The sequence below is a fragment of the Notamacropus eugenii genome, chromosome 3 (assembly GCF_028372415.1).
Source record: "Notamacropus eugenii isolate mMacEug1 chromosome 3, mMacEug1.pri_v2, whole genome shotgun sequence".
NCBI classification, from domain to species: Eukaryota; Metazoa; Chordata; class Mammalia; order Diprotodontia; family Macropodidae; genus Notamacropus; species Notamacropus eugenii.
This window is the reverse complement of record NC_092874.1, coordinates 202064495-202091527: the sequence shown is the minus strand read 5'-3', so window position 1 is coordinate 202091527 and position 27033 is coordinate 202064495. Positions and strand designations below refer to the sequence as shown.

The window sequence follows — 27033 nt, the reverse complement described above, 5'->3', positions numbered from 1 at the left end:
TTGCAGAAGATTTTTGGATCTGTGGTATGGATTATATCCTTAAGTCTCTCACATCCCACCTGATTGACCTTGGGAACCATCTGTATCAATCACATTCCTATTCCTCCTAGAAGCAAGCCCAGGCCCATGTTTGTTTGTACCATCTTCAGGGTTCTGACTATAGAAAATCCAATGACTCATGGAGAATGTCATCATTTCCTACTAGCCTCTCAGAAGGTCCACTTCCCTTCCATAGTAAAGGCCATCCAGTGGTCTAGAATCAGGGGGGTTTGCCCTACCCAGTGGATAGAAGTTTTCCAACTCAGCCTACAGGTTTGTCACTGATCATATTGTTATGGTCTATAGTCCTTCTTTGTACTTTGAATGTCTACACTAAACCATCTTTGGTCAGGAAAAAGAAAAGAGAAAGCTCTTCATGATTCCACAAGTGAGAAAGCTTTGTCAGTAAGGCAGATAACAACATTGGATTTAGCCTGGGTTTAGGGCAGACAGCTATTCTAGGAGATATAAGGTTCTGAAAATGATGAATAAAGCACTCACTTTGGCCTTGAAAGACAGTCAATTTGGGAGGGGAATGGGGGAGTGGGACACACAGAATCAAATGGAAATAAGATACATAAATTGATATTCTGAACTTCTAAGGTTTATCATATCATCAGTGTAGATATTCCCTGCAAACTTGAGCAACTTCATGAGTTGCTATGGCTAAGGAAATGTTATCACCTCATGGTTAGCCCTTTGGTGATGAGTGTTTCTGACCTTGGCAAGATTGATCTTCAAATATTACACACATAATCTATCACAGGGATCATGGATTTAAAGTCTTTTTAACTTGCTAGAAGCTGCCAATTTTTGTTACCTTCTGGTATAGTCTTTGATAACCCAAAATCACTTCTATGCTAAGAACAAGACTTTGTAAAAGAACTTTAGAGGAGAATGATAGAGGGGGGAAAACCCTTAAGAACAGATATGTTTTTAGCTGTACAAATATATGGTTTTATATAATATAACCATTATATTTGTATCTGTATCTATCTGTATAATATATGTGTATATATACATATGTCTATACAAACACATACCAATACACATGTATATGTATACTCATTATACTTACTTTAAGGACTAGGGACTAGACCTCTAATTTCAATGATATCGAAAATTCCCAGATAATGAAATTCCTTATACTGATACAGGTCAGCACCTCTTCTTCAGTAAGTTCTTTGAAAATTTTCTAGGGCACTTGAGAATTAATTGATGTGCTCACGGTCACACAATGAGAATGTGTCAATGGTAGGACTTGAATCCAGTTCTTGGATCCCAAGTCAGCTCTTGATACATCATGTCACCCTGATTTTCATTTGCTCTATTTTCTATTTCACATTTTCTCTAGGTGTTACAATGGATACAGCACTAGACCTGGAATCAATAAGACCAGAATTGAAATTTGTCCTCGGACACTTACTAGTTATGTGACCCTGAGCAAGTTATTTAACCTCTGTTTGCCCTACTTTCTTCTTCTATAAAATGGGGATAATAATTGCACCTAGGTTGTTGTGAGGATAAAATGAGATAATATATGTAAAGTATTTTGCAAACTTTAAAGCATTATATAAATGCTATTTATAGACACACAACAAATCTACAGAGCTCAGACACCTCTTCATTCTGAACCCTCAGTTAACATCCCTCAGGTTCTGGATATTTTTGTGGGTCAGAATCTTCTCTATAGTTCATGAGCCCCTACTTAGGAGTTTATTTTTTTTAGTCAGCCAGAAGACATGCAGTTCATAACAAAGGCATTTAATAAAATAGGACAATGACCATAGAACATAACCCCTATAAAACTTCAATTCATTCTCTCACAAATACAGATGCAATTAGTGGTAAGGACATATCTCCAATAGGAACATATATGAGGCACCTACATTTATTGAAAAGGGGTAACTGGGGCACATGAGTGAAGGGACAACTCATGCCTCCAATACTACAAAGCTGTCAGCATCATTTTCTATTAATATTATCATTGTGCCTTCTCTGGACCTCTATCTACTAATCCTAGTCAAGTTTCACATGTCAACCACTCCCGGCAGACAATGTGGCTCAGCTGTTCTCCACATATGTATTCCTGTTCCCCATCAAGCACTTTATTTCAACTCCTCTTCCATCCAAGAGTTTCTAACACCTGTTCAACATCAACTAGAAATACCGTGGTCAAGGAGGACTATGTTTTTCAGCTACCTCCACAATTTACCAGAAGCAACACTTTTAGAGGAAATCTACAGCTCTTTTAGTCTTCTGTGCCTCAGTTGTTGTACTCAACTGAGGACTCCATACATTGTGGCCCTATGATTAGTAAGCTTCTTCTTAGCCAGTGGCCATGAAGCTTCATGTTTCTTCCGCCACCCCTCTCAGTCACAGTCAATGACTCAGGTCTTCCTCTCAATTGGGCTATACCAGGAAGTAACTGAGGCCAGTTTAAGATCAGGTCAACAACACCTGCAAACTTTTTGATCCTAAAAAATTTTTATTCATGTCTTTTCTTAGTAGTATTACAAATAAAATCCCTGAGAGAGTTTTCAGGTAATTAATAAATAATTTATTAATGAGGCTAGGTAATAATCAATAAACTGATGATCAATAGTTTCTCTCAGCCACCAAAAATGAGAAGGAATACTCTGAAATGGCTTAAATCAGATGTGTACCTTCTGAAATGGAACTTCCCTGACAAGTGAAGCTCATTAGTGGACATTTAATGAGGAGGTGGTCTAAAAGTCTTCAGTTCCTCCTACTGAGAATATGGTTTGATCATGAGACTCAGCAGCCTCAAGGCATCTGGGCAGGGGAAGCCATTTCCATCTGGAACTTTCTGGCTAGTTTTCTCCTTCATGAGCTGGGTTGCCTCAAACTCTAATGGAGGGAATCAAAGACAAGAGGGTCCTCCCTTAGGCAAAGGCTTGCCCAGATTGGATTCTGTTTATACTCCAAAAAGGAACTAGGTTTCTCATTTGTGTGGGGTCCCATTCAACCCAGTGAAAGGACTAAGAGATAAGAGAAATTTCATCACTCAGCCATGCTCTTCAGAGACTGACTGACCTTTTCAGGAGTTGGATCTCAGCAGAAATAGGAGGGAAAGGATGGATCACAATATGTCTTTCCAATATCCTTTGGGCTATCTGTGATTTTGATTCTACTTACATGAAATTCTTAATTTTATGAATTACATGAATTTCTTAATTCTACACAAAATATCTCTAGAGGGATACTTGGATGGATCTGTGATGTCACTGATGTTCACACTCCCTCCAATGGTTTAGATTATAACCCATAATACTTTCTGAACCCATGAGACTTTTTCAGATCACCCTCTGTCTGTGGTCCACCCCAGTGAGCAAGGGGCTTTTCCCTAAATCTTTTGACACTCTTTAAGGATCAATGAGAATATCTATACATTATTCTTTGCTCCCACTACACTACATACATTTCTTTAATTCTTTAGAGACTCTATCATTCCATACTTTGTAGCCCCAAAGTACTAGAATAATATTGATTTTAGAAAAACAGGAGAAACTGGGCAACATTCAAAGCTCTACAAATTCCCAAACGCAATCTATCTTATTTCCCTCTTCCTATTCAAGTCTGTTCCATGAACAATGTCCAGGCATGTCCATCCAATAGCATATACCAATCTACATAAAGACATTCTTCATCCCTATTGTATTTTTTTCCCTCTCCACAAAGTGCCATTCTGATGTGTCTCATGAAGTAGAGCGACATTAGGTTTTTGAAGATCATGTTGATAGAGAGCAAATGGTGGCAGGTCCTACCATGCTGGAAGGGATTTCCACATGGTCCCAAGAGTAAAAGCCTCCTTATTTCCCGAGGATCAATCTGCTAAGTGCAGAGAACTCATTGTGAGTAACCTACATACCAGATGATGAATTATCTGGCTTCAACAAACCATCAAACATTGGGAGAATACTATTACTTAAAATTGGGTCTTTGTAGAAAGTAGAAGCTTGGATCACTAAAAATAGTGTAAAATTTCCCAAACATGATTCAACCCACTCTCCTATTCATTTCTGGAACTATTTCATTGCCCAGGTGCAGAGCAATGTATATACACTGGAGAAAAAAAAAGTATCTACCCATGTCCCACACATGTCTATGTTAAGATAATGTACATTTTCCATTCACTTCACCTATCTAGTGTGAGTGGCTAGGCCAGTTTCTTTCAATGAAGGATTTTTGTAGTGTTTCAGAGCCAATATACACAGTACAGTATTATCTGTGAATAGAAGCATTTGAAAAATCATTCCTTGGAAATTCTTTTTAATTTCACTCAGTTTAATACATTTTCTGTGACACTGATGAACATCTTAGGTGAGCATATATATCTCTGTTTTATGCTTCCCTCAATATTATATTCAGCATATTATTGAATCTCTGTGATTACATCTATTATGAATGTGGCATATTCTTAACATAGGAATCACTTTTCATTTTGTTCTATGAATCAAATGATTTAAAAATAAGAAAACAATAGACAGTGGAATATTATATTCTCCACATTTTTCAGACTGTATTCTGCTATAGAAATGTATTCTGCTATAGAAAAAGACTTCCTATTCTCTTCCTCTGTTTTCATTAATGATACCCTCAAAATATGCATGAATAATTCTTATAAAGGTTTTTTATAGAAATTAGAACATAAGACCCATAGATTGTGATATCTTCTTGGTACTCTCTGCTTGTTAAAAGGACCATGTATTATTTTTCCCCGTCTTTTGGGATCTTTCTCTCTTTGAAACACTTTGAAAATCAGTGCCTAGATACCTTTACAATTATATTGTCTCCAGCATGGACTTCTTTAAATCAACGTCATAATCTTCATGACTTTACCTTCTTTATTAAAGTGCAGAAGTGACCCTTTCACCATCATTGTTGATGAAAAGAGAACAAGCAACTTCAGTAAATAAGCATTTATTAAGCACCTACAATGCCAGGCATTGGTGCTAAATGCTAGAGATTCAAAGAGAGGCAAATGAAAGGCTTTGCCCTAAAATGGCTTGTGACCTAATGGGATCAAACAACTTGGATGTACAGAGATTAAACACAGACAATATCATGGCTGATCTCAGACTAGAAAGGAGTGCAGGTAAAGATAGCATGGTTTGCTTTCCTTCCTTCTCTTTACCTTTAATTACTGCTGGGCCATCTCCAGTCATCCTGATCTATAGACCCACATGGCTCTGGAGGATTAAGTGAGGTTGCACAGCCTCTTACTCAAATCCAATTAAATGGCAGATCATGCCATCATCTTCCCGATGTCCTCTTCAAGAATGAAGGGCAATCATACAACCTCAGACAATTAGTTACAATTAGAAATACTAATTCGTTTCTATCACCCCTAAACAGAAAATCTATTTTGCTTGAAGTGATATCTAGTGAGGTATAATTCTCCAGCCTCTTTCAGTAACCCAATTCATCTTCTAAGCTTCTTGGCCCCTTCTTCTCCCTAGACCCTTATCACAATCTGAATAGTTGAGTATTCAGTTGAGAATGCAAAAAATGAAAGTCTCAGAATGGAGTCCACTAAGAGATGGATGCCCCTGATCCTCACTTCCCCTGACTTACAATCTGAGAACAAAGCATTGTGGTTATCTAGAGTCTCTGTGCTCAGTGAAAACTATCAGGACTGAAGTTTCTAGACATCAGGTATAGCCCTTCTGATTTGACCCAGAGTTTCCAGAACATACTTCTGAGTGGCACAAAAGTCAAACTTCTAGATTTCAATAGAAGAATGGGAAGATTAATTCTATTACTCTCATGTCTACAAAGAACACACCCACCCCACCCCCCCACACACAGACACATTCCAAAGGGAATGAAATCTATTTTCTCGACTTTCAAAGGACAACAACATCAGTGCTTTTCAGTTTCCCAAAGAAGAGGTAGGTGAGGAGTAAAATCCCCTCCTCACTGCTCTTTTTCTATCATTCTCACAGTACTCACAATAGAGAGCTCTGGAATTTCAGAGTTTGAGAGACAAGTCGTCTAGTCCAGCTCCTACCCCCAACAAAGGTAATGTTTGTTGGATTTGTAGTTGAATCATTTAATTCATGAGGCAATTGAAGCATGACTGCTCTCACCAATATTCCAGACAAGTGGCCATTTAACTTCTGTTTGGACACCTCCAATAATGACAGACTCATTTCTAGCCTATTTCTCTTTTGGACAACAATAATTATGAAGAAATTGTTACTTACATTGACCCAAACTCTTTTATCTGTAATAATCCATATGTCCCAGTTCTGCTATTGGAGGCCAAGTACAATAAATCTAATATCAATTGCCATGAGAGCAAAAGTTATAGCTGAAGGGGACCCTAGAGAAAATCAACTTCCTCCAATTTGTTCCAACCTCCTCAAATTCATCATTTTGACAAATTTTGTTAAACTTATAATTTGATAAGTCAGGAGACTGAGGCCTCTAGAGATGAAGTGATTTGCCCAAGGCCACAGTTAGTTACTAGTAGAGTTAGAACTACAACCCAGGTCCTCTCCTTCCCAAGATAATATTCTTTCTATTCTTTCTGCTTAGAACCTAAGTCAAGCTGATGAAGAAACAGGGGGGATAATTCCATGGAAAATTTTTAATATGCTTAATTAGCACTTGGAGTGGATTTAAGATACGTGGGCACAGAAACAGAAATAACAGTATAGGACTTTTAAAAATACTTGCCACCCAGAACTCTTAAAAAATATTTCCTCATAGAAAAATATAGTTATAGAATTATAAAACCAGGAAAAGGACTTAGACAACATCTAATCTAACCCTATCATAGAATTTTGGAATTTCATCATTGAAAGAGGACTCAGGTTCAAGTTCATCTAGTTCAACATAAACCTGAAGTAGGAACCATCGCTAGCATCCTTGACAAGTGATTATCATTTGGAAAAATGGGGAGACTGAAGTCCACAGAATTTAAATGATTTACCCAAGATTAGACTCTGAGTTAGTGGAAGGGCTGGGATTAGAATTTAGTTCTCTTGCTTCCCAAGTCAGTGTAGTTTCCATTCCATCACACTAACTGACTTCATTCATACACAGTCACAGATCTGCTTGAACAAACCTGAACACAGAAATGTGATTTTTAATATGACTCTCTATATTCATATGTGTGCAAATAACAAGCAGTCTGCAATGAATCTGACAAACATTACAGTCATAGAAAGGGATTTCATGATCAAGAGGGTATGGATTCATCAAAAAACAAATCATGTTAAACTAATTCAGTGATACTTGCTGAGAGAGAGAGAGACAGACAGACAGAGATAGAGAGCTAGAGAGTGAAAGAGAGAGAGAGGGAAAGGGAAAGAGGGGAGAGAGGTGAGAGAAAATATAAACAGTGTGGACCACTCTGCTCACCATTCCATTCAGTAAGTAAATGTACCTCTCACAGAATGACTATCTGACTGGACTGAGTGTGATTAGAAAAATCTCATCCTCATACCTACTGGTGTGCACTGAGACTTGTAGAACTAATGAGACAGACAGCCTTTCTTAGCTTGTTTACCATTCCTGGTCAGCGAGAAGCCTCTTGTTTTGTTCCCTCTCACTTCCTTAAGTTCTCTCTTGGTGGTGAAGCTGTATAGTGGTGTGATCACACTCTAACATAATCACACTTAGGTGTGAACCCTTTTAAGAATATTTTTCCCCTCATCATCTGCTTTCTTGTCTGCTAGTTTTTTTCTTTGCCTAGTTTTGTTACCTCCTATATGAGTAGAAGTCCTGGTTCCCACTTTCTCTCCTGATCAAGCTTAGCTGAAAATCCAGAAAAATAAAGCTTCCATTCAACTATTTTGATAGCAACCATCTCAGATCCATCTGTTCTCTAATACAGACTAACATCTTTTAAAGACACCTAGTTCATTTCTAGCTAAAACTGTTTAGCAATACTCTAAGTATTAGGGATGACATAGGAATTTTCTAAAATAATTTTGACTCTGTGTCAAAATTTATATACCTTACATGATGACCTGTCTTAGAACCTAAGTCCTATATAAGATGAAATTCCTCTTCCTTCCTTCCTTCTTTCCTTCCTTCCTTCAACTCTTTCTTTATTGAAGTTATTAGATTAGTAGACCAGAGGACAGCATAGCTGGATTTTATTAGTGTATTTGACAAAAATCTCTTATAGTCTGCTTATGAACAATATAAAGATTAGTAAACTAGAGCATTGTAGAGTTAGGCAAGTTCATGATGGAACTGACTGATAGGTTTGACTATTGGATTCATGTCTACCCAGTTGTTTGGTGAAATATTCCAGGAACCTGTCCTTAGTCCTGTTTTCTCCAAAATTTTAATCTATAAATTAAAATTTGCGTTAGATAAATATATCAACTGAAACAACTAGGGTCCAAGACAATTTCTACAAATTGGGATGGTGGGCTAAAACAAAATAGATGAAATTTAATGTAGAAAAATGTATGGTTCCATACTTGGGTTCAAAAACTCAACTGCATAAGTGAGGGGGCCTTGGCTACCAAGTAGTTCATATGAAAAAGTACTTGGCGTTTTATTGGATTTCAAGTGTAATACGAATTAGTATGGTATGGCAACCAAAAAAAAATGAATATACTCATAGACTAAATCAATAGAAGCAGAGTATCCAGAGTAAAGGAGGTGATAATTAAACTATATTCTGTCCTGGTTCAGATCACATCTACAGTACTGTGTCTGATTCTAAGTGCTACATTATAGAAGGAACATTGATAAGTTGGAAAATATATAGAGCATAACCAGCTTAAAGGAACTGAGGATGTTTAATCATGGGAAGAAAAACATAGGGAGGGAGCATAATATTTCCTTTAGGAGTTTTATGAGTTTTCATGTGGAAGGAGGACCAGATTTGCTCTCTTTGATCCTAGTGAGCAATAGGTAGAAATTTCTGGGAGGCAGATTTTATCTCAACATAAGGAAAACATCTTAACAATTAGAGCTACTCCAAAATAGAAGGGACTGTTTCATGAAGTAGTCATTGAAGGTTAGATAAAGCATAGAGACTAGATAATCAATTTAGATGCTGCTGATTAGATTTATGTTTGGGGTATGGATTGGATTAAAAATTACCTTAGAGGTCCCCTTTAAGTCTTCAGTTTGATCATTCTAGATGTCTTTGATTACTCTGTTGCTGGACTTGATTAGTTCAGGTAGAATTGGGAGTGGTAGGTGTTTGGGGTGGTGGCGGAGGAGAGTTTAAGAGAGGAAAGAAAAATTCCAGAGAGATCAGGTAAATCATGAAAAGATACATCTGAACAATGAGACAGATATCCCTGCAGCAAAACTTGGGTCCTTCTAGGCAAACCCAGGGATGGAGATAATATTTTTAATTTTCCTCTTTGCTATGCAAGCCACAAAATATATCATATTTAAAAAATATAGGATGGAGTTTCTGTGCATACCCTGGCCCATGAATGATTCAGACATAGAAAGTAGGAATGAAACCTGTCAAAAACAACATGGTGTAGAACCAAAAGGACCCTTAAGAGTAGCTGTCCAATGGTCTCATTTCCCCATTTCCCTAAACTAAAGGCTAGAGAATTTACATAGTTTGTCCAGGTGCCACATAGGTATTAAGCTTTAGAACCAGGAAGCACCTGACCACTCTGATTACAAATCCAGGCTTTTTTCTTTCTCTGTGCTATGCTGCCTGATTTAAAGAGTTTTCCAAAACCTATCAGCCTAGGACAGCCTTTGTTTGCCTTCCAAGTTTTGTTCACCCTGCCCAACACTACGCTTCCATAGCAGCTTAGATCTTTAGAGCTGGAAGCAGACTTAGAGATAATAGTATCCTAATATAGATACGTGTGAATAGGCATACACAAACATGCATATATACACATGTATGCTTACATACATGTGTACATGTATAAATATGCACCTATGTACATATACATATGTGTGTACTTGTATGTATAAATATGCCTCACAAATAGCTCAGAACATTCTCTGAGAGGTTCATAAATAACCTAACAAGAAACTGCTAGCTCGGACACAAATAAGACAATTCCTTAGATATAAAAGCAAATCATTCCTATTCCTGGCTTCTTTGGTAGAAAAGGAGAACTCCAACTCTTCGTCCATTCTCTGTGTGGCCAAGCTTATGGAGAAGGGGCATTCTGTATTGAAAAGGCTTAAAAAATAAGAAGTTTAATAAGGGTGAAAACCAGTTTTATATTCGATCCAGGAAGCAGGAGGAAGGAACGGTCTTTCAGTATCTGCTTAACTACTTTAGTCAAAGGAAACTCCTACTTTGTAAGTCATCTCATTCCACTGTTAGACAACGCTAATCATTGAATTCCCGTCTCCTCCCCTTTACATGGAGCCCAAATCTCCTCTTTCTTTGGTTTCCACTCTTTGGCCTTAATTCTGTCCTTTGTGACAAAAGAAAATGTTGACTCCCCTTTCTATGTGACAAATCTCCAAATATTTGAACATATCTATCATGTCCTCCCTAAGACTTCTTTCCTCCAAATTAAGCATCTCCAATTTCTTCAACTATTCCATATAGCGAATGGTTTTGTGTCCATTCACAATCCTGGTTGTTCTTCCTTGGATAGGCTCCTAATCCATCCCATGACTTCACCTTTACCTCCTACTTCACAGAGCACCAAAAGCAGATGATTAGATGATCAGATCAGATTGGATTATCTCTCTGTGTTTTAATTGGTGTTCTCTGTAGATCCTGTGAATAAGATACATGTTCAGGATATCTGGAATGGATGGCCTTTCCACACTAATCTAACTAATTTTCTATTGGTCAGCAGACAACCCTGGGTGTGGCAATTGAGATAATCTCTACCATCCTGCCAGGGCAAATTCTCATACCAGGACAGTGGGTGGATCTTTCTAAGGAGAAAGACTCCAGTCTCATTTATGAATATGAATTTTGCCAAGGACTGATGGTGACATTTTGAATTTTATGACTGGTGATCTAGGGCAACAGGAGAAGGGGAAAAAAGTAATGAAGACAGAGGGTTAAGAGGAGACTAGACATCAAGATGAGTCTTTTTTGTCAGTGAAATCAAGAGGCAAGATGTGACTTAAACTTACATTTGTCAACTCTGGTGACAAATGACCAAAGAGTCACAGAGGTTTTGCAATTGCTACTAATTCCAAAAATACCAAAGAGCTCACACAGGTTATGAGTCAAACACCTTCTTTTTATTTCATTGGGGGAGAGAAATTAGAAACATGTATCAACTCAGATACGTGACTCATGTGGGACAATTGAGTAGCTTCAGATATCCACAGGGCAATGCCCTCTGTTTCTGATGGTAAGACAATGCTGAGCCACACAGTTTTGCCACTATCCCTTTAACAAAATAAAGATCCATTTTTCATAATGCCTAGATTTCAATAATGCCAGAAAGAAACCAACAACCAAGCAATCAATACATGCACTCACACTTTACTCAACCAGACATTTAATGTGTTTACTTGAAGGTATGGAGAAAATTTCCCAATTCAGAGTCTATTGCTCCCTATTCAGTGTTTAAGTAGATTAATTATTTTAAAGTCTACAAATGAAGACCCTGTCATAGTCACTCAGACAAATTTTCCATCATTCTTGAACCAACATTTTAGTGGGGGCAAGTTCAGATTGGAGGTAAAACCCTAAACAAGGTAGCTCTCTCATGCCACAAATCCCTCTCCACCTCCCGATTTCAACAACTGAAGGACACTGTTTACCTCTCTGCCACCATCCTGCCCTAATCAGTAACTTGGTAGCACAAAGAGGGCAATTTTAGTTTCCCACAGAAGAGAAATTCTTCAAGTCAACCAATTGCTAAAGCTTTGGTAAGTGTTAAAACGAGTAATTAATTGGTAGAGATCTGTATTGGAAGAAAGATATGTATTATATTGATAAGGAAATCAAAACATCAAGTTTAAGTTAAGCTGATTAGAGGATGAAAGCAAAATATCCTAGGAGGTCAGGAGACTTGGGACCTCCTCTATCACTAGCTTTGTGACTTTGGACTAGTCATTTCCCTACCCCTGAGACACAATTTCCTCATCTATAATACAAGCAGGCATTCTACACATATAATTTCCGGATCTGTATATCTAGCCTGTATGTCTTGAGCCCAGTCTTGCTTCTCTAATGGTCTATTGAATATTTCCTGCTAGTTGTCCCACAGGCATCTCAAACACTTCTCTAAAACAGAAGTACTCTTCTGTTCCTTAAAACCTTTATTTCTTCCCAATGAAACTTCAGGATTCTTCTTGCCTGTAAGTGTCTAGGTGGTCCTGTAGAAAGAGTGTTCATACTGGAGCCAGGAAGACCTGAGTTCAGTTCCAGCACTTTATAATGAACTAGCTATGTGACCCTAAGCAATTCATTTTTACCTCCATTTGCCTCAGTTTCCTCATATGAAAAATGTTGATAATATTAGCACCTACCTCCTATGATTATTATGAGGATAAAATGATACAACTTTAAAGTGCTATGTAAATGCTTATCCTCCTCATCACCACCACCATCATCATCATCTCTGTTTCCTTATCCACTATTTCCAGCCAGTTGCCAAGTCTCATTGTTCCTTAACATCTCTCACATCTCTTCTCTATCTGAAAAGTTCTTGGTACATGATAGGTGCTTACTAAAGGATTGCTGCTTTCCTTCTTCTCATCACTTATCACTAGTCCAATTTAGGCTTTCATCATCTTTCAGTAAACTATTATCTCCTATTATCCTTCATATCTCTGCTTTAAATCTTTCCTTTAACTTCATCCAAAAAGCTCCAAAAGTGACATTCCTAAAGCACAAGTTTGACCACATCACTTCCCTCCTCATAAAGTTTCAGCGATTCCCTATTGCCTTGGAGATAAAATAAAAAGTTCTTCATTTGACATTGAAAGCCCTTCCTAGTCTGAGTCCAGCATAACTTTGCAAGCTTATTACGCATTAGTCCCCTTGGCACATTCTGTGTTTCCACCACACTATCCTATTTTCTGTTCCTCGTGCATGCTATTGCATGTCTCACTTTGGACCTTTGCAAAGGCTGTCCCTCATGCCTGAGGTGCAATTCTTGGTCACCCCCATCTCTTAGAGTCCTAGCTTGCTTCAAAGCTCAGTTGCAGTCCCACATGTGTGATCCTTCCCGATTCTACCAGCTACTCATGACCCCTGAAATCACTTTTTACTTATCTTGTATATATACTTTCTATTTGTGTTGATAGAATGTAAGTTCCCCGAAGTAGAGACTTTCATTTCTGCCTTTATATCTTCGGTGTCTAGCACAGTGCCTGGAATATAATGGATGCATAATAAATGCTTGTTGACTGACTGATGAGGTAATACCTCACACATATATTACTTTAAGATTTAAAAATACTTTCTTCAAAGATTATTTTTTGCAAGCAAGATTACATGAAATAATAGTAGCTTTGTGTTAATATGCACAAAATTCAGGACTATAACCCAGGTCTTCTGATGATAACCTCATATCTTTCCTACCATGCTATGAATTCTCTTAAGTCCATTCAGTGATTTTCATGGCAATGCAGCTGTGGGCATAATTCAAAAGAAACCATATTTAGAAATAGGATAAAGGAGAACTGAAGCAAAAAATAGAAATAAAGTCTTCCTCTCTTTCCTGTACGAATGCCACGAGTAATTTTCCCCCTCCCCCCCAAAAATGAAGGAGTTTGTGGATCTACTCACATTGGTCTTGATTAAATATGAATGTTGGATTCACCCGTATAAAACACTTCCTATTGCCTCCAGGCATCCTTTCTTACTGTGCAGAGGCCATTTGGGGCTAAGAATTGTGTCATTCAAATCTGTAACATCTGTGTGGCTTCTTTCATTATTGGTTCCCAAATACTGATATTGTCACAAGGGAGGGGATCACCGAAGCTGATGTTTTGCTCAATATTTCTCAGCCTATTTAGGAAATACATCAAAAAGTCTCTTTTATGCTGTCATTATGTGGTGAACATGACTCTAGAAGAAGTAAACTGTGAATGTTTGAGACAGACTGTGTTGAAATCAGACCACTGAGTGGAATTGTGAATCAGAATAGGTTCTCAGTTTGATGTGCAGACCAGACGTGCCAGTCTACTTCTCCGGCCCAGAAGGTCTTCTCTCTTCATATTGTCTCAACTGAAAGTCCTACTCTAGGGGCTCAATACAAACTTCCAGGGTTTGAACTAAGACAGTCCCATATCTCTTGCCCACTTACAACTTCTCAGGGTTCTCCCACCTGTACCATTGGGTCTCCAGATCTGAACATAATGACTGATTTGCATTGATTCAATTAGTCTTACTGATATTCTTATTCACAGTCCTGGTTGTCCATACCATTGAATACTCCACATGCAACCCACACCATCACAAGCACTTGGGCTGGCCATTTTACATTCATTTCTGACAAGAAATCACGTGAATCAAGGATACATGATCACACTTTGTAAATAGGCTGGGAAATAGGTTACATAAGAGCTTCAAAAAGTGACAGACTCCCAATGTCTTCTTCAAAATAATTAGTCCTCTCTAAAGGTTCCTGTTACTCTCCCTTTTTCTCATAGGGAAGTAGGGTAGAGAGGACACCTCAGGGATCCTGGACCTTCCAGTTTATAGTTGGATATATTAATCATTCACATGCTCTTTTCACCATCATAATGGGAGCTCCTTGAGAGCAGGGACTGTTTTTGTCTTTCTTTGCATCTCCAACCTGGAACATAGGAACCGCTTGTTCACTTGACTTGATTCCTTGTCCCCATTTTCCCCTGCCAGTGAACTTAGGATGTTCAGATGATGGTTCAGCTTGAGCGAAAGTTTTCTCATATTCTCATCTTCATGGAGTACCTTTATTTTTCACAGCAACCTCTGCTTACTTTCTTAACTCCATTTAGCTTTGTTCTTCATCCTGTTTCTTGTGAGCCTTAACCCAGAATGCATGTTCTTCACTTCTCTTTTAGTAAGTTATTCTTGCACCTGCCTCCACTATTCAGCTAAGGTTTGGCTCCCATTACTTTGTACTCAATTCCCTCCATAGTCTCTCCTTTTCAGATAGGGGTCATTCTTACTCCCTTCTCTAATTCAGACTACTCTTCATGAGCATTTCCTAACATACCTTCCTCTTTACTACCTTGTTCTTTGTCCATCTGTTACTGGGATCTACCCAAAACTAGCCATGGCCATTCTTTCATTTACCCTTTGTATGGAAGTCTAGCTAGAGCAGGGTTTCCTGCATCTTTGTATGTTGACCCTCTTTGGCAGAGTGATAAAGCCTATAGACTCTTCAGAATGATATTGGTTGTTTATAATTTCCAGTTAGAAACTAGTGAATATAAAAATGTATTTTTTTCCTATCAAAGTTTATGGACCCACTGAAATTTATGCATGAATCCTCCAGGTCCATGAACCTGGCCTAGGATCTCTTCAATTCAGATGCAGATCTTTCCTTATTCCTCTCCTCCCAGGTTATAAAAATATTCAGCTCCAATCCAAATCTCATTTTAGTCACTGATTACTTCTACCCTCTCCAAAAATATGTAATTGGACTTTAGTTTGTTATAGGGCAATTAGAGGGGGACATGTTAGATTCATCCCTCTGAGTTCTGCAAGAGGTACATTACTCAAATTTCAGTTCAATAACTGGTCAACTCATTCAATAATTAAACAAACATGTATTAAGTACTTACTATATGCATGGCACTGTGCTAGATGCTGGGAATATAAAAACAAAAATGACATAGTCTCTGCTCCCTAGAAACTTTTCTGCTCTGGAAGGATGCAAGATGCACATAGTTAAATAATGATGAAATCATTTGAAGAAGTGGAAAGCCCTAAGAACCAGGAGAGATCAGGGATGACCTCAAGGAAGTTGTGGCATCTGAACTTAGCTTTGAAGGAAGCTGGGAATTCTAAGAGATGTCATTTAAAAAAAGAGAACATTCTGGACATGGGGAACAGCTTGTGCAAAAGTACAGAGAGAGGAGACAGAATGCTGAATTGATGCCAAATACTAGGAACAGGAACAAGACAAAAGAGAGGAAGTTAAGAAGATGCTTGGGGGATGGGGTGAGGTGGGGCAGGCAGGTACATTTTTTACTGGAATAATAAGAAATGGCAGGAAAGTTAGGTTAGACCAAGACTGCAAAGAGCTTTAAATGCCAGGCTGAGGATATTTTATTCTCATCCTAAAGGCAAAGGGGAGCTCCCAAAGATTTTTGAGCAGGGAAGCAACACAATCAGATTTGTGTCTAAGAAATGTGATTTTGGCACTGTGTGAAGGACGGATTGGAGAGGGAAATTAATTAGGAGGCTATCACAATAGTCTACACCAAAGGTGATGTGGGTCAAAATTAGTATGGTGATATATGGGTTGGATTTGAGAATTATGATGGAAGTCTTCTGTTGAGGTAAATTGCCTATATCAACAAGCCAACAAAGGACTTTGATCTTTCATGAAAATATGGATTGTGTTGGTTCAAAATGACTTCACTCTGGGGATTATGACCTTGGTCCTTAAAGATTTTTCTATTGCTACTCCTTTAGAATCCCCTGTTTTTCAACCATAGCCCTTATTCCAAAACATTGGAATGTCTGCCTGGGACAAGTAGCTCCTAATTGCCTGGGTTGCAGGCTAGCCTGACTGTTGGAAAACACTTCCATTGGCTTCTGTTTCTCCTGAAGCACTGCCACCTGGGAAGTAGTCTATGTTCTGGCCCAGACTCATCTGCTGCTCTACCAGTTTCCAAATGGCCAGCTGACAGTACCACAACTGTTCCCCTTGGCTCCCTGAATGAAGTCATCAGACCCTTTATGGAGCCTGGGGAAGGAGAAGGTTGACTGCCTCCATGGCAGAGCTGGTGATGATGTTGTTATGGACCATTTGATGTCCCACTGATCTCAAATCCACCTGAGCTCTCTATCTGTTTCTGATCCAACCCTCCCCACAGTCCTCCCCTCCCTGGAGAGGTGACTGGAAGCTCAGAACTGTGGTATTTAGACATGTGTTTGGCAGGGATTTTTCATTATTGCTTTCCAAATATTTCTTTCTCTACATAGGAATACTAACATTGCTACCCTGGCACTCAGAGCTTTATAAAATTTCTTACCTCAAAGCATTGGTCTCTCTTTTCCCTTTCTTGTCTAGGATTCACTGTCCTCACTTTCATCACTCAAGGTGCCAAACCCCTACATTTGAAGCTCAGTATAAAATGTCATGGTCTTTACTTTTTTACTTCTGGGTTGCATTGCTGGACAACCTGCAGTTACCCCATGACAGGGCTGTGGGGGGATGACCTTAACATAGTAACATATCCTGACTCCCACTGACTCAGTCATGTTCCCTACTACCTCCTCCCTTCACTCACAGTCCTTTTTCCTATACCGTGAATACCTAGCTCTTGGCTCACTCTCACAACCCCATCAGCGACTGAGTCTACCCCTAATTTCCCATAATCAGTCACCAGGACCCATGTTGATGGTAGCTAAATAACTTGTCAGAGAGAAGACCTACATAAGCACTAAAAGTAGCTGCCTTCCCCCGACACCTTCCCCGCACACGTCTTTGTTTTCCAATTCTGTGGTTCTCAGGGTTTTACCGTATAATCCAGTTACTTTCTGCTTTCAGCTCTCAGATCACATTGGATTGCACTGTATTGATGTATTGATGTAAGATATGATAATAAGATATGGTAATAACTGATATTTATATAGCATTGTAAAGTTTACAAAGAACCTCATATGCATTAGATCAATTTTGTTAAATATTTTCCATTTATATTTTAATCTAGTTCACTTGGGAATATTGTAGGTCACATTGGCCCACAAGCCTACATTAAAACATCTCAAGAAATCCTCACAATAATTCTGTGAGGGATGTTCTACAGGGACTATTATCCCCATTTTACATATGAAGAAACTGAGATTCAGAGAGTTTAAGTGACTTGCCCAAGGTCATACAGTCAATAAAGGCCAAGGGCAGTATTTAAAACCAGGTCTTCTTAGCTCTAACTCTAGTGCTTAATCATTGATTTCACAGTGCCAAGTAGTAGAATTTTTTTTTTTGACTGATCTATTCTTTTTCTCTTCCTGCATAAATGAAATAATTTAATTACTGGTATTTGCTGTAAATGGTTTCCATTTATACAGTGATCTGGACAATTGTGAGAGAGGTCATTCAATCATCCCTAGCTTTGGCCCTGGGAGAATCCATATTATATAGTACCAAGTTCTGGGCATCATGGAGGGGACTTTACCACATAATGAGTGCAGGCCAGCCCATACCCCTATGTCACCCTATAAAACTTTTATGGGTAGCCTTTCAGGTGTCAGTATGGCATTAGTGCAAACTCTGGACTTGGAGTCAGAAGATCTTGCTTCCCATTCCTTTCCTCTCTCAATTTCCTTATCCAAAAGATGGATTATTTGATCTTTATGGACTATTCTAGCTCTTAAGATCTATAATTCTTTTTTTTCTAAGTGCTATCATAATTTGGAAAAATCATGCTTACACATGCATGCACACATGCACACGCACACACACACGAAGACAAATCAGTTCTGCAGGTAAATTATAAAAGATAAAGCCTACAAACATTTGTTGGTTCTGTTCAGAATAATAAATTAATCAGGGATTTATATCCCTGACCTCATTTGGACAGTCTTTATAAGTGATACTGATGAGTTCTGTGTCAGGTTGACCTCTCATGGTAATAGTTCCCCCAAAACATCCCAGCACTTACTCCAGTATACTCTTAGTGGCTTATCTCTAGAAAATTTCCCACCAAACCCTGTTGAGAGGAGATACCCCATTTTATCTTCTCTGCTTTTTTCTCAACTGGCTGTGGGAAAGGATCCAATGATAAGTCAGAGTGGAATTAGATAAGAATAAGCAAAAAGCTTGAATACATGTCACACTGTGTTCTTAGTCCCCAAATACCAGAGTGGATTGTATTGGTCTGTACCTCTGTATGGTTTATATGCTAAAAGAAGTCACAATGGGTAAAACTTTATGAAGCTTTTACAAAAGCACTTTTCTCATGATTCATCATAGCATAGAAATGATCTGAGTGTCTTGAAGGCTATACCAACAGAGCATGGTGCCTTGCAAGTTCTGCCATGCAGGAATGGCATTGAATATGATCCTAGCCACAAACTAAGCCTGCTTTCTGAGGACCAGCCTAACAAAGGAAAGAGACTTCACCAATAGGTTGACCATCAAATGTTGAATTCTTTGGTCAAGGCAATCCATAAAACAAAGACAAAACAACATAGCTGTTTTGCCTTTACAACCTTCTTTGTCCTTTGCTGTGGGGATGGTAAAGTGACAGAAAGGAGGAAGACCACAATCTTTTTTTTAAAAGAATTTTTAGACTGTCTGTAAACATAAATTTCCACATTCCATGTAATGTTGAGACTTGTATTTGGCAGACTCCTAGGGATCTTCAGCAGCATGCCTCTAGGATAAAATACAGACTTAGTCTTCCACCGTCTGAGTTCCATCTTCCTTTCCTTATTTATTTTGTATTATTTACCAGAGGACATGGGTAACAGTTGCTCAGAATAAGAAGGCATGGATGGATTGCCCCCTTTTGCAAGAGGACTACTCACATTGAAGAGACCACTGAAGCATTAAAGTCTAAGCCTGTTATCAGACCATTAGCAATTCTAGCTGTCAAAAAGTAGAATGTGTTCCCTTGGGAAGTAGCAAGTTTTCACTTATTGGAGATTTATAAATACAGCAAGATGAGTGTTCACCAGGTACATTATAGTAGAAGTCCTTATTCAGGTGGTGATTGCCCTACACAGCCTCTGAGGTCCCTTCCAACTCCGAGGTTCTGCAATTTTATGGGATGTGCAACAATGATCTAAACATATATAGAAAGTGTTAGTTTCCCCAAAGTAAATGGAATCTAGGTGGGCTGAGGGCATACTGCATAAAGAATCAGAGGGGAATTTTTTGCGGGGAGAGCCAGCCTTGACAATGACATTATAGTTTATCAGTTGGGTCTTCTGCAATTAACTTCCTAGGGTTTAAAAATATTTTTCCTCTTTTTCTCTCCTAATAGTCATCACCATATTTAAGGGTAAAGTGGAGGAGGTGGAGTTGCCAGTGGAAAAGGTAGACATCATCATCAGTGAGTGGATGGGTTATTGTCTTTTCTATGAGTCAATGCTTAACACAGTGATCTTCGCCAGGGACAAGTGGCTGGTAGGTGTCCTGCATGTCACCCTCCTTGTTGGATTGCTGGTCGACCCACAGCTAAGCCTCAGTCCTTTGACTAGAGAGAGGCTAGACACTCTTGTGCTTCGGCTCACTGGGATTCCTAAATGCCTCAAGCCAGAAATACTTTTCAGTGGTTACCTCATTTGGCCCCTATCTCTGAAGCAGCTCACTTTCAGAGAAGGTGGACCTAATACCACATCCTTTGCCTATGAACTCTAATGCAATATCCAACTAGGATAACTGGAAAGTTTGTGTGTTTAGCTCTGGCTACTTTTGTTGAAATTGAAGTATTTCACTTGATTCACATGAACATCAGGGCAGCAAATATTAAGTATTAAGTATTCAGAGGTCCCAAAGGGCATTATTAAGTACTTTTGACTTCTGCTTCCTCCTAGTGAAAAAGGCCCATTTTCCCTCCTTGGCCTTATTTTCAAGTCCCACTTCATCCTTCCTTTGCTCTCCTCCTGACTTTTTCCAAAGTTTCCTCTTCCAAAAATTCTCCAGGAAAAGTTGTGATAAACTTTGTGGTTGGGGGTGGGGAAGGTGAGGAAGAGGAGCCTGTCTAGCCTGCGGGAGTCACCTGGTGCATGCTTTGCCCCAAAGCTCCACTGAAGGTCATCACTGTCCACACCACAAACCAAGAAAACTTGAAGCATTGGCAGTGGGGGTGCTTTGTCTAGTTCTTCTATGTGCAGTTCAAAATGTGATGTCTTTGTCAGGTGAATAGATTACAAGATCCATTTCCCCACAATTCATCAACAGAAACCTGGAGGGCTTATGTTTCCAGACCGGGCAGCTTTGTACATGGTAGCAATTGAAGACAGACAGTACAAGGACTTCAAAATTCACTGTAAGTAACCTTTTTCGGTCCAGCATTGGGTTTTTGTTGTCTACTTACTGAATTTCTGGGATGGGCCAGGTCAGAGCCATTTGTACTATGAAACTGGATTTGTCTATTCTCAGGGACTGATCAGATTAATTGATGTTGAGAACTGCTAATAGAATAAGCATTTTAGCTGATGCAGGAGTTAACATGTCCATTCTTTGGTTTCTAGTCAGAATTTAGCTGAAGATTCGAAATAGAGAAGAGACATCTTTAACACTTTCTGGCTCTGTCTCTTTAAACTACTCTCTCCAATACTATGCGAAATCATTAAAGAGTTTTTAAAGTATGTTACTCATGTATTGTCTGAATCTAAATAGACGAAACTTGAATGAATGGAGAAATAAAAGGATAAGTGAGTGAATGAATGAATAACTGAACAAGTAAGCAAATGAATGGATACAAATGTGATGAAAAATGAATTGGAGCAGATGAGGGTTGCAGACTTGGTAGCAGTCAGCAGAAAAATCCTTGGAGAGAAGGCCCCCCATGTTATCATGGTCGCTAACCATGGGTCTCAGGACCAGTGATGTCTTGCCTTTATTTTGTAATATTCTAAGTGATATCCAACTGGGATATTGCAAAATTCTTAAAATTATCTTCATTGTAATTTTTACTCTTTAAAACATCTTGATGTCAGCTAGCCTAATTAAATGACCCTTCCTTTTCTGGTAGTGGAAATCTTTATTTTAGAAAGTATGATGAATGTAGGATATTATATCGTTGTAGACTTGAGGTCAAGTTTATGGAGAATATTTTTCTGGTAACGTAAGTTTCACAGCAGTGAGGAACTAGGGACTTCTAATTAATTCAGCTCTAAATATTCAGTGATTATTGTGATAACAGAAAGCTAGACAAATCACATCATAGAATCAGTAAAAATATTTAATTAGAACAGGAAAGGAAATGAAAAACATATTAGAAGATTCTCGGTAATCGTTCCCCTGAATGATGGTACTGTTATTCTGTGCTTCTCTAGTAATACCCTTTATCCAGATCCTCACATACATCTGGGAGAAAACTGCGATTCTTGACAGCTCTGCTGGTATCCCCCCTCATAACCCGGATGCCAACCTGTGCACAGTCACTTCTGTGACTAGACCCCTTGTTTTCCCCTGTCATGATTCCATTTTCTTTTTTCTTTCCCTATCTCCTCCCTGTGACAACATCCCCTCAATACTGTCATAGTGTCCGATGATCACTCAAAGTCTTGATTCTCTGCAATCAAGCTGAACCCTTGGGCCTGGGGCTTCATAAGAAATGATTGGACAGGTGTGTGCATATTGCAAAAGACATTGGGAAATAAAAGCTTTCCCTCATCTTACCCCTATGACATTGTGGCTGTCCCCAAGTAAAAAGAAAGCCATACCTTCAAATTGTATCAGATGTGCAAAAGTGGGGCCAACTAAAGACCACAAGGTGGTCATATCAAAATAGAGAACACGAAATGTCCCACAGCAAAGTTATACACAGAAGACAAAACATATAGATGACATGCAAATATACAGTACCTAGCATCAGAATGGTTACTCACCACTTGGCATCTCTGCAGTGACCTAGAGAAATTTCTGCATTCATGGTCTCCAAACCCACTTCAGGAGGATTATCATTTAATTCCTAGTCTCAGTTTCCTCATCTGTAAAATGAGGGGATTGGACTAAATGACCTTTGAGTCTCTTCTATCTCTAGATAAGGTTCTATTATATTCTCAGGCCCAGTGAAGCCCAGAAAAGGCTTTTCATATACGCCATCATTAAGCACTGGCTATCTATCTGTATCTACTGGATGGTCTCTTCATGGAACTTGCTTTTTGATTCTCCCTTAATCTTGTATTCTTGGTTATCCGGGAATTTGTTGTCCCCATCTACAACAGGTGATTGAGATAGATCATCTTTTTCTTTCAGGGACCCAACTATTCTCAAGGACTATTCTGTAGGCAAGCAGATAAGCCAATCTTTCAACTACTGGCAGGAATTCTCCATCAATACATTTTCTTATGTTTTCCCTGGACATACTATTCTTAGTAGGATTCTATCCTCTAGTTAGTATTCATGACAGTAAATTCTAATGTCATATCTAGTTTCTTTCTGAGATATTCTCAATTGAAATCTCCCTTTTAATCTAATCCAATATCTTAACCAAGTAACATATACTGGTACTGAGTCTTCATAACTTCTCCATCTTCCAAATATTCCATAGTACAGATCAATAGGCCCAAGTGTCATTAAGAATAGAATGAAGTTTGAGGTATCATTCCTGGTGACCTTATTCGTATATCCCCCAAGGGCTACATGCCTAACTTCAACTTAACAATAATGATGTCAAAAAATAGAATCATTTTACCTTTTTTTCAAGAAAATACGCAAGAGAACAGAAGGAAACACAAAGAAGTAGGACAGCTTTGAAAGTAACATCTTAAGTGAGCAATATGAAATGGAGATTTCATGGCTTCATATAAAAGTCTTTGTTTTTGTAGTCTGCTGTGTATGGAAATACCCTTCATTGGTTTTTAAATTCAGAATAAAGATATTATAAGAATAATTATAACAATCAACACTGGCAAATATGTGAAGCTTTTCACCATGTCATTAAAGGCCTGCTTGCATTTCTTGTCTTAAAAATTACCAGATGGGACAAAGGGTTCAAGCCAGGTTGTCTCTTTTTGCCTTTCCATTTTTGGTTCTTACCATTTATTCATGAGTGATAGGCCTGCGACATTTGGAGAGGTAGACATAGTTCTTTGTAAACTTATAGTAGTACCCACCAAACCCTGCAAAAATCTTTAGCTTCCCAAAATTCTTTGGAGATAGCCAAGGTAATAAATATTTCTGTCTTCTTAGGCTCAGTATTCCTTCCCTGATGAAAAGGTATGTGACTTAGATACTTGACGGAGACTCTGTGACGCTAACACTTGTCAAGTGAAATCTTTAAACCAGCAGCTTCTTAGATAAAATACAAACTCTTTTGGTATTCAACATCCTTCACTGTTTGCCCCCAGCCTACTTTTCTAGACTCATTACACATTACCCTTTTACTTGCTATGTATTTCTCCCAAACCGGCTCATTCACTGTTGCATGCACCCAATATTCCATCTTTCATCTCCAGGCCTTTGGATCCCTCAATGCTTGGAATGTGCTTCCTCCTCACTTTTGTCTCTTAGGATCCTCTTATTTCAAAGATCAGCTCCAGTCTCCTCTTCTACATGGCACCATTCCTGATCTGCCCAGATGCTTGTGCCTTCCCCCTCAGAATTATTTTATGTATACTATTTGCTTATTTATATGCATACCTGCTATTTCCCTAAATGGAATTTAAGTTCCTTAGGGGCAGAAACTATTTAATTTTTGGCCTTGTATCTCCAGTACCTAACATAATTCCTGGAATGTAGTAGGTGTTTAATAAATGCTTATGGACATATTAATTGATTTTTGTTATCTTCTGCTGTGGAGATACCTTACAAACCCAGCACTGAAAACCACTGGCTTTTTATCAGAGAGGCTAGGGCATCTCAAACTCCTGATAAGGTATCCTGAGCCACTTCAATGCTCTTAACGAAATTCTGATAGCCTCCTCCTGCTTTAGCTTCTGTATCATTGTATTGGTACAGAAATATTGGGCCTCACTCTTGGGCCTGAAATATAAGTTCTAATGGTTAAGGTGTGTGTTTATTGTGTAACACTGGCAAGTGTATTATAGAGAATAATTTTTTTAGAATAAGATTATAAAGTAAACTTTGCTTAAATATTTCCCTGGGACAAATAACTCAGTTACTTGTAATTGAACCATATGAGACGAGTGTTATTAGCTTCTGGGCTGAGGAATAGGGACTACATATGTGATTGTATTGATATAAGGAACTCCTGAGTGAGAAGACTCTTATGCATGCATATTGGAATCCTCCCTACAACTTAGTCATAGAGAAGGCTCTGGAATACTCTGGAGTTCAAGTGACATACTCAGACTCACAGAGTCATTAAATTTCAGAGGTGAGTCTAGAATCCAAATCTTCTCAGCTTTGAGGTCAGCTCTCTATTTACTGTACCACAGCTGGGCAGAAACAGGGATGGAATGCTTATTCAGAGAGAGTTAATTATCACTCTGGTCGCACCTCACAAATAGCCTGAGAACCATTGATTTGAAACTCATATGTCGTGAAGTGAAGGTTGACCTTAGAGTCCACCAAGCCAGATTGGAGTCCTGGCTCTGCCGTTCACTGACTATATGACTGAGCAAATTACTTAAACTTGCTGAATCTTCATTTTCTGGCTCTATGGTTAAACTTGCTGAATCTCCATTTTCTCATTTGTGAAATGAAGATGCTTACCCTATTGCTTCACAGGGTTGGTATGAGGAACTCATTAAAGGTCTTTCTGGTTGCCTATTCTTAAATAGTTTACAAGTCTTGGGGTTGGAATTTGATTCAAGTTCATTATTCTTTCCATGATGGCATGATGCCTCCTGGCAAAAGTCAGCTGTACAGAGCAGAACTGCTGGGTCAGTGACCTCATAGAATCCTAGAAGTAGAAAAGACCTGAAAGGTTTTTTTTTCTTCTAATTCAGTCCCCTCATCTTATAGAGAAGAAAATAAAAGTAAAGAGACTTGCCCAAGGTCACACAGGTACTAATTAGCTATAAGACAGATGCAGTAAACTAGGAAAACATACAAGCAGTAGAGGAATAAATATTGACCCAACATATAAGAGCAAATTACATTGGTGTCTCACTATGAAGTTATTGTTGGGGCTTAGAGTGGACAGTAGTTTGTGTTATAGGTGGCATGATACTGTGGAAGAAAATCATTTCAATGCTTTGTTCATTGATCATCAGATGTTTACTGAATACAAGCCACATTGACAATAGAATGTTGCAATAGATCACTTCCAATGGGTCTCAAGGCAAATTCAATCTAATGCATTTTAGTTCATAAATACTGCATCATGCTGGTTGGGTGCAAGGTACTATGTGGGTCAGGATAGATCCAAAGAGAAATCAGTCAGGGTCCCAGACCTCAAGCAGCATACAATCTAGGCTGGGGTGGAGCTACATAATATGGCGGACACAAATGACTACAATAAAAATTGACATATCAATCAATAACTATTTATTAAGCACCCACTACATGCCAGGCACTCTTCTAAGTGTTGGGGATACAGGAAGAGGCAAAAGACAATTGCTACCCTTAAGGAGCTTACAGTCCAATGGGGGAACACCACATCTAAGTCTTTATATACTTATGTCTAGTGATAGCATTCTCTAGGGTGAGGGGGGGAAGAGGAAAAAAGAAATTTATATGACTTTATTATATATTTAAAAGGATTAGCAAGTGGTACATAATAGATTTGCAGTTTCAATTTTTTTTTTGCAATCAACCTTTTATTACATTATGTTATAGAAATGCTTGTTTTATTCTATAAATTAAAATTTTTGTCATTTAAACATATATATTTCCCCCAATTACACATAAAACAATTTTTAGTATTCATTGTTTTTTCTTTTTAGTTTTGAGTTCCAAATTCTACCCTTTCCTCTCCTTTTCTCTCCCTGAGACACTGGGTAATCTGATATAGGTTATACATATGTAGTCATATAAAATATGTCCATATTAGTCATTTTTCAATTAATTTTTTAAATGCTTAAAAACCAGAGCAAGCTCAATACGGGATAAATAGAAAATTCACATAAGTGCCTAAAAGAAGTACAGAGTGTTAAGAGATCAGATGATGGAGGGTGATCAAGGAAATGACATCTGAGCTGGATCTTGAAATAAGGTTACTCACACATTAGGGAGGATTTATTAAAGGGAACTTCCAATGTCTTTAAAATGTAGTACATCAGTCAGTTCATGGACAGGGTGATGGGTGAAGAGAAGTTATGTTGGGCTTTAATTTCAACAGGTC

General features: G+C 38.5%; 1 protein-coding gene across 1 annotated transcript in view; it reads left to right on the top strand.

The window, feature by feature from the left end:
* PRMT8 (protein arginine methyltransferase 8) overlaps positions 1-27033 on the top strand; it is a 170198-nt gene that overhangs the window by 87446 nt on the left and 55719 nt on the right. Inside the window, exons 5-6 of the mRNA XM_072650330.1 lie at positions 20095-20237; positions 21015-21102. Coding sequence (XP_072506431.1) covers positions 20095-20237; positions 21015-21102 — 231 coding nt within the window. The remainder of the gene's footprint in view (positions 1-20094; positions 20238-21014; positions 21103-27033) is intronic.